Source organism: Myotis brandtii, unplaced genomic scaffold (genome assembly GCF_000412655.1).
Source record: "Myotis brandtii unplaced genomic scaffold, ASM41265v1 scaffold18, whole genome shotgun sequence".
Taxonomy (NCBI): domain Eukaryota; kingdom Metazoa; phylum Chordata; class Mammalia; order Chiroptera; family Vespertilionidae; genus Myotis; species Myotis brandtii.
In genome coordinates this window covers 1,735,827-1,747,950 of record NW_005356674.1, presented here as the reverse complement: position 1 = coordinate 1,747,950, position 12,124 = coordinate 1,735,827, and the positions used below count along the sequence as shown (strand labels likewise).

General features: G+C 39.9%; 1 protein-coding gene across 5 annotated transcripts in view; it reads left to right on the top strand.

Annotated features, from left to right (window-relative positions):
- Positions 1–12,124, top strand: part of ARMC8 (armadillo repeat containing 8) — a 79,224-nt gene that overhangs the window by 11,395 nt on the left and 55,705 nt on the right. For all 5 annotated transcript variants that reach the window (XM_014537487.1, XM_005863527.2, XM_005863526.2 and 2 more), the window contains exon 2: positions 11,429–11,505. In XM_014537487.1, coding sequence (XP_014392973.1) covers positions 11,429–11,505 — 77 coding nt within the window. The remainder of the gene's footprint in view (positions 1–11,428; positions 11,506–12,124) is intronic.

Here is a 12,124-nt window from a genome sequence, read left to right as displayed (position 1 = left end):
CAATCAATGATTCTTTCTCATCATTGATGTTTCTATCTATCTCTCTCCCTTCCTCTCTGAAATCAATAAAAAATATATATTAAAAAAATTCAAACCCTCTAATCACTTGTTCTTTCTGGTAATAAGTCCCATCCTGAGGCTTTCTAGGGGCCTCAACTTAATCATTCATTAGCATTAACTCGTGTGCTCAAAAGGGGCTACTTATGAATAACCAAAGACATTCATATTAGTCAGGAAATTCCAGTGGTTTTATGAGCTCTGTGTCAGGAACTGGGACAAAGACCCAATATATTTATTACACCACAGATACAAAGGGGATCGTTATTTGGGAATCATCAGCATATTTATCAGTGGTTCTTAACCTTTTAAGGATAATAGTCTTAACACCCTCTTTCCCAGAAATATATGCATATGCCTAAAGAATCACATAATTTCTAAGTAAGGATTCCCTGAAACCCACACATCAATCTTGAGTTAACAGTGCCTATTCTTTACACATCCCAAAGTCAACCACTAAAACATAGCAAAATTTTAAAGTCATTTAAAACCATTTCGAAATGGTAGGAATTATAACAATATGGTTTAAAACTCATGTAATGTATCATGTGGGATACTTGGCTCTGAAGAACCATAATCTGTTGCCCAGAGTACGTCAGTGATCTTCCATGAGATGCACTATATCTACAGAAAGGTCTTTGTGTGGTAGATGTATAGCAGGCCTGGGAGGCAGAGCTAGGTTAGTGCAGATCCAAGCTAGGAGAAAGTAAGGCACTTGTGGGTCTGGGCACAGGCAGAGAGGACTAGATGGAGATCACAAGTGGCTCATGATTGTCTTAGGCCACAATGTGGGTGATGGATCAGCAGCTCCTGATGGTATTATAATAGGAAAGCTAATGTACCAATTGCTGGGAGTGGTGGGCTGACTCTGAGTCCAGCACCATGGATAGCTCCAAGCCAAGTATGTTTACTGCTTCTAAAAATCTGAAGCAAATAAGGCCTTTTAAAATCTGGAGACAGCGAGCCTGTCTGGACAATACTACTTCTGAGGTATACCATGAAAGATGGTACCCAAGATCTCTTAAATCATTACATGATTGCAATCTTGAATAATTTAAACTATTCTTTTTTTAAAAAAAACATATTTTATTGATTTTTTACAGAGAGGAAGGGAAAGGGATATAGAGTTAGAAACATCGTTGAGAGAGAAACATCGACCAGCTGCCTCCTGCACACTCCCTACTGGGGATGTGCCCGCAACCAAGGTACATGCCCTTGACAGGAATCGAACCTGGGACCTTTCAGTCCTCAGGCCGACGCTCTATCCACTGAGCCAAACCTGTTAGGGCAATTTAAACTATTCTTATGGTCCAGGACAACACCACACGCATGTCTGAATAGCCTCACTGTCATTCAGGATTGGGAAGTAGGCATTTGAATGCATCCTAGTGGATTTTCTGAGGTAGCTTATCATTTTTGGAGACATTTCAATGAACCCCAGCCAACCCAGAGAATATCTCAATCTTTGTAACACTCCTCACAAACATTGTCACTCTTATGCCCCAGAGATGGTTCTTGCTCTCTTTGACATCCAGATTATGATGTTTTGTGCCATACATCCTTACTTAGTTTATTTACTCTATCTGGAGTGATGCCTCCTTGGCCCTTGGTCTTCAAACATTTCTGTCTACATTGTAGAGTGAACAAATAGAATTTAATGGTGAGAGGGAGCTTTAGCAGTTATCTAAATACATATAGTTCTTTGTGATTTGTACCATACTTTAAAAGGATGAACCACTGCAGCACCTGGAAGAAGCATGAATATAAATTGCTTTCAGTTCTTGTGATCACCAAAGCACGTTTATAATTGTCAGTATTATGCCAGGACTATATTAATATTATTACTTTAAACACTCATTACAGAAAAAATAAAGGCTACTCTTCATATCCCTTTTAATCTAATTGTGCCTAGTTTTTCTATTATGAAAAAAACTAGAGGCTGGTGCACAAATTTGTGCACAGGGAGATGGTCCAGCCAATCCGCCCCAATGGGGGCTGATAGAGCAGGGCCAGTGAGGGGGAGGGACCACGGGTGGTTGGCTGGCCAGCCCCACCCTTGATCAGGGTAGGGGGACCGATGGGGCCGGGCCGGTGAGGGGGAGGGGCCATGGGAGTTTGACTGGCCGACCCTGTCCCTGATCCAGCGGGGGCGGGGGGGCCACCCCCCAATCAGGCTGGTTGGCCAGCCGCAGTACACGTCATAGCTACTGGTCGTTTCAGTTGTTTTGGTGTTCTAGTTGCTTGGCTTTTATATATATAGATTTCTTTTTGTGTGACTGTAAAATTATGGAATCTTTGCCTGGAAGAAACCTGCAGATTATATCGATCAGCTGCCTCCTGCACACCCCCTACTGGGGATGTGCCCGCAACCAAGGTACATGCCCTTGACCAGAATCGAACCTGGGACCCCTCAGTCCGCAGGCCGACACTCTATCCACTGAGCCAAACCGGTTCGGCTGTAGTTCATTCTTGTATTTCTTTTTCAACAGGGAAAACAGAACCAGAGAGGTTGACTTGCCTGCTGTCCTAAAGTGTCAGTCACATTTCCAAACACCTAAATTGAAAGAAAAAAAAAAATGTGTGCACAGCCTTACATTTGAGAATTTTATTTTCAAACTTTATGAGCACTAATTTATTTACTATTTATTTTAAAACATGTTCTCTTAACATGTAAAGGATTTTCAGTCTTAATTATTTATTGCTTTTTACCCAAGAAGATTAAGTTTAAAATTATATATTTAAGAATTTTCATGATTGTGTTCGTGAAATTAAAGCAGATTATACTCCAGGCATCTTGGTTGTCATAGGTATATTACATTCTATACTGATAGGACCCAGCCAGCTGTGAGGTGCCATTTTATAAACTTTCCAAAGTTGCTAGAGGCTGCAGAAAAGCAGGCTTTTGATTAATCTGAGGGAGGAAGGGTGCTGTGAACCTATAGAAACACCAAAGAATGAATGCATGATTTAAAAAAATTAAGGATGAAAATAGTTGCAAAAATACTATATGATTGGTCTGAAAAAATTGAATGAAAATCCTAATGGGGTCAGAAGTTTACCAGAATACAAGAAGAAAAAGAAAATAAAAAACCACCAAAATCTTGGGTTTTAACTAGTACTTGCATTTTGTTCTAATTTTTCCTCCTTTTGGAGGCCAGTGGGAATTTTGGAGTATAGTGGAAGGCCATGATAGCTGTCTGAAAGGAAAAGGTCTTTCTTTGTTGGTGATATTAGCCTGTTTGTATTGTTCCAGAGGGATGCAGATATTTTCCCTCAAAATTGGGAAGGAATTGTATAGTGATTACTTTTGCTTAAAAGTGAAATAAGCCTCTGGCAGAGAAATATTACATATCACCAGAACTCTTCAAAGCAACAGTAGGTAGCAGTATTTAGGATTTTGTGAGCTGAACTATCTCACCAGAACCAAAGAGAACATATGATTAGAAATTAAGGCACAATTTAAGAAAATGCTGATATCAAAGTATTGATTTCTGATATGCTGGATTGTGGCAACCCTAAGCTCTATATGGCCAAATACAAACACATCAAGTGTCCCTGGGCTTCAAAATGAATAATTGTGAATTTGGCATCTCAGAAAATTTTCAAAGCAACCAAAGGAAGCATTTGGGAGAGGAAGGGACTGAGAGTTTTAGAGACATTAGAAAATCAAATTTTGGGGATGGGGAAGGGTTTCTGGAGCTCCCAGTTAACTGGAACATTAGCTATTTTAGTTAGTGGTTCCCAACTGTACCAGTCTTAACACCCTCTTCTTAAAACATATTCTGTAGTACCAGCTAGTTTTTCCTGAAGTGAAACTCATAGGTAAGTTAACTATCCTCACATTGTAACTTTTTAAAGAATTTATATAGTGCCCCAGTTGTATTAAGTAAGAAAAAGCAGGAAACTAATATATACCATTTAAGTAAATACTCAGTTACTACTATTCTATAAATTATGGTTACACTTATCGTGTGTTTCAAGTTACATTTGTAACTTTCTTACATATCTGCTTCTTTTCTGTGCTGTGAACGCCTTGAGAGTAAGGGACTCATATCTTATCTCTCTATTACCAGGACCTAACATAACACCTGGTAAATTAAAGATATTTAATTTACATGTTCAATTTCAGCCTGAAATAGGTTTTAAACTGAATTTTAGAGTTCAAACATCCTGTTTTTTTGGTTGTATTTCTTTCATCTCTCCCTCAACCAAGATTTTCCCTAACAAACCTGAATGAACAAACATTATGAACACTTTTCTCTTGAAGTTCCTAGTAGTTTGTGGAATAATGGACATATTAAATTTTGATTGGCAGTTGCTAGTTTAAACTTTCATTTCTTAGGGGTCACAGTTCCAGTTCCCCCTTGAAAAGTGTATTATAATATTTTAATTTCTAAATAGCATATGAATTAAATGAGAAAATAGATAGGATAATGCTTTGTAAACTGTAACATACTAAACAAGTGTCAGGTATTATAAAAATATTTATCTTTTTTTTCCACCCGAGGATTTTTTTTTAACTGATTTGAGAGAGAGAAAAAGGGGGTGGGAGGAGAGAGACAGAGGGGAGGGGAGGGGAGGGGAATGGAGGGGAGAGGAGCGGAGGGGAGATGTGAGAAACATCGATCAGTTGCCTCCTGTACCTGACCAGGTATTGAACCTGCAACCTAGGTATATGCCCGGACTATGAATCGAACATGCAACCATTTGGTGTATGGGACAGTGCTCCAACCAACCAAGCCACCCAACCAGGGCAATTCCCTGTGAATTATTCATGAACATTGTTTCCGAAGTTCTCCCCTACCCCATTGCATCATCAATTTTTCTTCTCTATTAAAAAAAATGTTTCCATCAATGAATAAGCATGCTCTAATTTATTTCATCTTTAAAAAAAAAAAGCTCCTGACTCCATTTCTTTTTCTAACCACTCTTCTATTTTCTCACTTCCCTTTATTAATGAAACTCCTTGAAAGAGCTGTCTATATGTACTTTTTCTAATTCCTTTTTCCCATTCTCTCTTAAACCCTCTCAAAGCAGGCTTTGGCCACACCACTGTGCCCATACTGTTATTGTCAACATCACTCATGGCCTCCTTGTTCTTAAATCCAGTGGTTAGATCATAGTTATCATCTTATGCTACACATCAGTCATGTTTGGCCTTTGTAATCACTCCCTCCTTGAAACATTCTCTCATTTGGCTTGGATTTCTTTCCACCACACTGGTTCAGGTGCTCTAGAGTTCCTTCTTCAGGAGTTGCTTTATCTATGGTCACTCCCTTATTGAACTCATCCCATTTATATGCTGACAACTCCCTGATTTTGTATCTCCAGCACACAGCTCTCTTCTAAACTCTAGACTTATCTATCCAACTACCAAATTGACATTCTTCTCACTTGCATGTCTAATAAAATTCTCAATCTTAACATGTCCCAAACTGAACTTTTGATTTTCTCACTCAGATCCGCACCACCCACAATCTTCCTCATCTCAGTAACTAGCAACTCAGTCTTTCTAGGTCAGTGATGGCGAACCTATGACACGCGTGTCAGAGGTGACACGCGAACTCATTTTTTTGGTTGATTTTTCTTTGTTAAATGGCATTTAAATATATAAAATAAATATCAAAAATATACATCTTTGTTTTACTATGGTTGCAAATATCAAAAAATTTCTATATGTGACACTGCACCAAAGTTAAGTTAGGGTTTTTCAAAATGCTGACACGCCGAGCTCAAAAGGTTCGCCATCACTGTTCTAGGTGCTCAGGGAAGAACCTTAGTGTTATTCTTGGCTTCTCTCTTCCTTTACATTCCACCTCTAGTCTGACAGCATATCCAATTTGACTCATTTCAACTTTAACATTAATCAGGAATCTACCTCCAAAACTCTTGCCCTAGTCCAGGATAGTATTATTTCTCTGAAATAATAGCATTCCTGATTATTGAAATAGACTCCCGCCTAGTTTCCCTGCTTTTTGTCTTCTAACTCCCTCCACACATTTCTAAAACTACAACCAGAGAGATCCTTTTAAAACAAGTTCAGACCATGTCTCTATTTTCCCCAAAACTCTAATTGCTTTCCAACACCATAAAAATAAAAATCCTTATAATGACCAACAAAGCTCTATTCCAGTGCTGTGCAGTAGAAAAACAATGCAAGCCACACACATAATTTTAAATTTTCTAGTAGCCATGCTGAAAAGTAAAAAGAAAAATGTACGAAATTAATTTTGATATATCTTATTTAAAACAATATAGCAAAATAGTACTTCAACATGTAATCAATGTAAGGAATTACTGGTGAAATTATTTTGCTTTTTTATAGCAAGTCTTCAAAACCTGGTGTGTATTTTACACAATTTGGATATTAAATGTTGATTGGAAATACTTGTTTGGTATTTAGGTTTCATAAAATTTATACTTGAAAAAGTAGATTTGCATACCCAAGTAGTTCTAAACACTTTTAAAAGTTTTCTAATAACTGAATCCAGTGTTGGATTTGTGTGTGTTTGTTTTTTAGAACAATACACACCTTGTTTACATGAGCTAAGATAGGAGGAAAGAGGATATGTTTGCCTTCCTGGGCCTTGATTGGCCTCGGCTAGAACTCCAGCTCCTTGCTCGCTAGCACATAGCCATCTGCTCGGCCACGTTGCCCTGGTCTTGAATCTAAGCATGCAGGAAGCAAGCTCGCCTGCTGGAGCTGCTCCTTGAGAAGACTGCTGATTTGGCATTCTCTTTCCTTTCATCATATTTCATCTGAATTTTCTTTGATCGTTGTTTTTTTTTAAATATATATTTTTTTATTGATTTTTTACAGAGAAGAAGGGAGAGGGATAGAGAGTTAGAAACATCGATGAGAGAGAAACATTGATCAGCTGCCTCCTGCACACCCCCCACTGGGGATGTGCCTGCAACCAAGGTACATGCCCTTGACCGGAATCGAACCCGGGACCCTTGAGTCCGCAGGCTGACACTCTATCCACTGAGCCAAACCGGTTCGGCTTTTGATCGTTTTTTGTTTAAAGTCTCTTCCTCCTCGGGAGTCAGCTTGGCCCCCTTCTTGCAGCCCAGAGTCAGTATGGTGTGCTGTCAGTGAGTGCAATGCCGTTCTTCACTAGGGGCTTGCTGTGGACCAGTTGGTTGTTGATGCACTGTAGACACATCAGTATCTTTGTTCTGAGCATACAACACTCCAAGCCCCAGGAGACGTTGCCCACGTCCAGCCTCCAGGCACTACAGGTTGTGTCTATGCGGCATGGGCCAATCTTAGTGTTGGCAGCTGGGTGTCCCAGCTCGTATTTTTGCTTCTTGTGGTAGGGTTTTCTCATAAGCGCTTGCCCCAGTAGTGCAGCGCTTATGCCAGTTGTCCCAAGAGATGCCCATGGCTTGGCGCCACCCGGAAAGAGCCTGTATTGGTTTTTAAATTTTAATTTTAATTAATTAAAGTTAAAATTTAAGTTCAGTTCCTAGCCATATTTCAAATGCTCAATAGCCATAGGAGGCTAGTGGTGATTATATTGGACAACACGCTCTTTACCATCTGGCCCCTCTTCTCTGACCTTTCTCCTGCTGCTTTCTCCTTTGCTCATTCTGCTCCAGCTGTAATGGCCTGTTGTTTGAGCACAGCAGACACTTCCCATTTCAGAGCCTTTGCATTTGTTCTTCTCTTTGCCTAAAAAGCTTTGCTCCCAGATAGCTGCATGACTTACTCCTCTACCTTCTTCAGGTCTTTGTTCAGATGTTTCCTTCTCTTTTTTCCAAATTATAAGAGGAAGTTTATTTAGAAAGTTACAGAGGCAGTTAAAAGTGAGCCGGAGAAGAAATGGTCCTTGGAGACAGAGGAAGAGGGGAAGGAAGGCCCAAATGTCACCTTAGAGAAGCTTCTCCACACCAACCTATTTAATATCTGTACCAATTGCCTTCTCTCAAATTCTTATATTTCCAGGCTGCCTTTTGAAAGAAGAGAAAAGAGGGCTGGGAGGGCAGAGGTGACCTGATCTACAAGGAAAGCAGTGAAATAATAGGAATTGTTCTATACAGACAGACAAATGAATGAATATGTTAGGCAAAAGCACCAAGTAAAATAAAAGTGAATAAGTGACTGTATTGCCTCAACTTACTAATACCTAGGCAGCTCAGAGGATTATTTTTTTGTGTACATGACTGACCTTATAGAGTGTAAGCTTCTTAAATACAAGGTTTTGCCATAGCATTCTCTTCTGCCTTCTTTAGCACCTAGCATAGAACTTAAAACAGAAGCCCATATGAGCTCTGCAATTATGGTCACCTGTTGATTAGCCTTCTGTGTTTTACATTCTGTGGTCACCTCTCTACCCTCCCTCCTTTTTCAGTGCCAGCTCCTGGTATACTTGCTGGCAATATATGGGCGTTGGCTTCACTTGCACTATTACTGTGATTATGACACTGATTCTTTCTTTGCCCATTCTTGTGCACTCTTACTCATTTCCCAAAACAACTCCTCTAAGAAGTCTTTACTGATTCTCCTGGTTTATTAACTCCCTCCTCAGTGCTACCTTCATGTTGGTATTCAAGTAGGGAATCTAAATATGTAAACATGATTACAATAGAATATGCATTGTTTAGGGCAGAGACGGTGCCTTACTAAATGTTTTTTAAATCTTTAATGACTTCCTCAGTGCCTTACATATGGTACCTACTCAGAACAGTAAAGAAAATTGCTACTAATGGACACATGTATGTTGTTTAATATACAGATCTTAAACTCAACTACCTTTTAAAAAACCACATTGAGAGGCAAGAGATGTAGAAGCTGTAGGAGAGTGTGTGGACAGGAGCAGTAAAATCAAAGATAAATTTTTAAAACTAGAGGCCTGGTGCATGGGATTTGTGCACTGGTGGGGGACGTGGCCTGCAGGGATGGGCCTGCTGTGGGAGCGCCACTCATCCCAGTCTGCTGAGTGGCGGTGGACCCGCCCTCTGAGCAGCTGCTCCCTGGTCCGGCATCTTCCGTGGAGCTGGAGCACTTGCCTCTCCAGGGGACCCGGTCAGGGCTGGGCCCAGGGACAATAGCTCTGAGAGGCGGTGCAGTAAGCCTCAGTCCCATGGCAGCCACGAACCTGCCTCCCAGCCTCTGGGGTCAGCTCTGCGAGCCCAGCGGCAGCACTGCACGGCCTGCAGGCATCTGGAGGAGGCGGTAGGGAGCGAGGAGGAGGAGCCTGGGTCGAGGAGGCAAGGATCACAGCCCAAGTTTCTGCCCATCAGCCTGGGGTTCGCAGGAGCAGCTGCTCATCATGGTCAGCCGAACAGTGCTCCCACTGTGGTAGCACACTGACCACCAGGGAGCAGCTCCTGCGTTGAGCGTCTGCCCCTTGGTGGTCAGTGTGCGTCATAGCGACTGGGCGACCAATCTTTCTGGTCATCCCGCCATTCGGTCGATGGGCTTTTATTACATAGGATATGTCTTTGTATTTATTTTAGAGGGAGAGGAAAGGAGAAGGAGAGAAAGAGAAACATTGACATGAAAGAGAAACATTGAGTGGCTGCCTCCTGCATGCCCCCCACTAGGGATCGAGCCCACAACCCGGGTATGTGCCCTTGACCGGGATCAAACCCTGGACTCTTCAATCCGCAGGCTGCCTCTCTATCCATTGAGCCGAACCATGTAGGGCTGTATGAGTTCTTTGTATATTTTGGGTTTTAATGCCATGTCGGAGCTATTGTTTGCAAATATCATCTCCCATCCCATTGGTTGCCCTTTTGTTTTGTTGTTGGTCTATTTTGCTGTGCAGAAACATTTTAGTTTGATATGGTCCTACTCAATTATTTTTGCCTTTACTTCCCCTTGCCTTTGGGGTCAAATTCATATGTTCTCTACAACTCAGGTCCATAAGTTTAGTACCTATGTTTTCTTCTGTGGATTGTATTGTTTCAGATCCTATATTTAGATCTTTGATCCATTTCGAATTCATTTTTGTACAAGGGGACAAACTATAATCTGGTTTCATTCTTTTGCATGTGGCTTTCCAATTCTCCCAGCATCATTAATTGAAGAGGCTTTCTTTTCTGCATTGTGTGTTTTTGGCTCCTTTGTTAAAAATTGTTTGACCAAATACCTGTGCTTTTATTTCTGGGTTCTCAATTCTGTTGCATTGGTCTGTGTGTCTGTTCTTCTGCCAATACCATGTTGTTTTGATTATTGTAACTCTGTAGTATAATTTGAAGTCAGGTAATGTGATATACCTCTGGCTTCGTTCTTTATAAATGGAATACATTTTAAAGTGGGCATTTGAGTTGCCTGTGAGTATATTTTGCTTGCAAGCTCATAATATGAAAATATGCTTTGATTTTTTTATTAACTGTATTGTCAGGCAATTAGAATTTATGTAGTTTTTCTTCAGTTACTTTTGCTGACTCAGAAGCTTAAGCTGGCACTGTGTGTTGGCAATGAACTCTTTACTGATCTGGGTTCTGGGTAAATTTGAAAAGTATTTCCTCTTCTCTATAATAATTTATTGCTAATGGGTACATGAGTATATTTCAGCAGGCATCAGAAAGAAAAAGCAAGGGACAAAAATGCTTTTTCTCTGGTTCTTAAACTAATAATCAAGAAATGTTCTTTGTTTTAAATAAGGTTAAGTATTGAGAATTAAATGTAAAAAAAATCACTATTATATGTAAGAAATAACATAATAGAGCAAGCCCCATGATACAAATAAAGGGAGGTAAGTGTCTCCTCTTGCTCTTTATGCGCTCACTCTCCCCCTTATATCCAGCTTTAGCCATTTCAGCTTAGCTAACTGTCTCGGACCTGAACAATCACTCTAATTCCTAATTATTTTCCCCTCACAGAAAGTGACAACTCCTTTGTTTTAGTTTATATTTTTGCATATGTCTGCATTCTAGCAGTGCAGCTACTGTACAGCAATCTGAGGCACTTTCTCTTGCACCTAGACTACCCCTCGAAGACCATTGATGAAGTCCATACCCCTTTTCCTTGCTGAGAGCCAGGTTTTCTTTCCCTTTAGTGGGCACTAAACAGAAGCAATGTTCCTTTCTCTTTTTCATACATAGGTGACATCCAACAGCTAGTTAAGAAACTTAACTGCTTCTTAATGCCCAGTACTTCCGTTGGCAAAACTTGCAGGGCTTAGCGCAAAGGTCCTACTGTCTAGTTATGTTTTCAGTGAGAACCAGCTATCTTCTTCCTCATCTTTTTATTTATCTTGTCACAACTTTTCTCAGAATGATTTAATATAATAAGCATTTTGTAGACATTCTAGTGTACTTACCTTAAGTTAGATTATATAGCTATTTGATGTTGTGGGTGATGCTGTGAATTTGTGATTTGCATGGCTTCAGATGTCATAATTTTTCCCCCACTTTCTAGGAAGTAACAGCTAGCAGTCGCCACTATGTTGACAGGCTATTTGACCCTGATCCCCAGAAAGTTCTACAAGGTGTCATGTAAGTAGTATGTATTTAAGAGTCTATCAAGTCTTTGTTTGTTTTCATGTTTGAATCTGCCAAATAAATATTATAATTCTGAAAATGCAGGGAATTTTTTTCTGCCATATTGGAAAGTCCCCTTAACAGTCATGACTTTAATATTGTACTGTTAAAGAATTGTCTGTTGTATAGTTAACTGACATGGCTAGCTTCATTTTTTATAGGATACTTGTTTTACATTTAAAAAAATGTTGCTTTGGAGAATGCTTTTGTGACTTTAATCTCCAGCAAAAGCAAGAGAATAAAATTGATGATCTTTTATAATTGAAAAGGGTTAGGAGAATAGCTCAGAGGATTTTCTGTTTGTTTTGATTTTGGTTAACTCAACTGTCTCTAAGGTTCTAATACACTAATGATGTCTTAAATATCAGAATTTAGAAAGCGGTCATTAGAAATTTAAATAAACTCTTGATAACATAAATGCCCTTCTTTTATCTAAAATTCCATGTTTAATGAGAGGAAGTATTTTTTTTTTTTTATTTCTTAAAGTATTACAAAGAGTATTACACATGTCTCCTTTTTTCTCCCCCTTGACATTCCCCCGGCTTCCCCCACCCCCCAGTGTCTTGTGTCCATT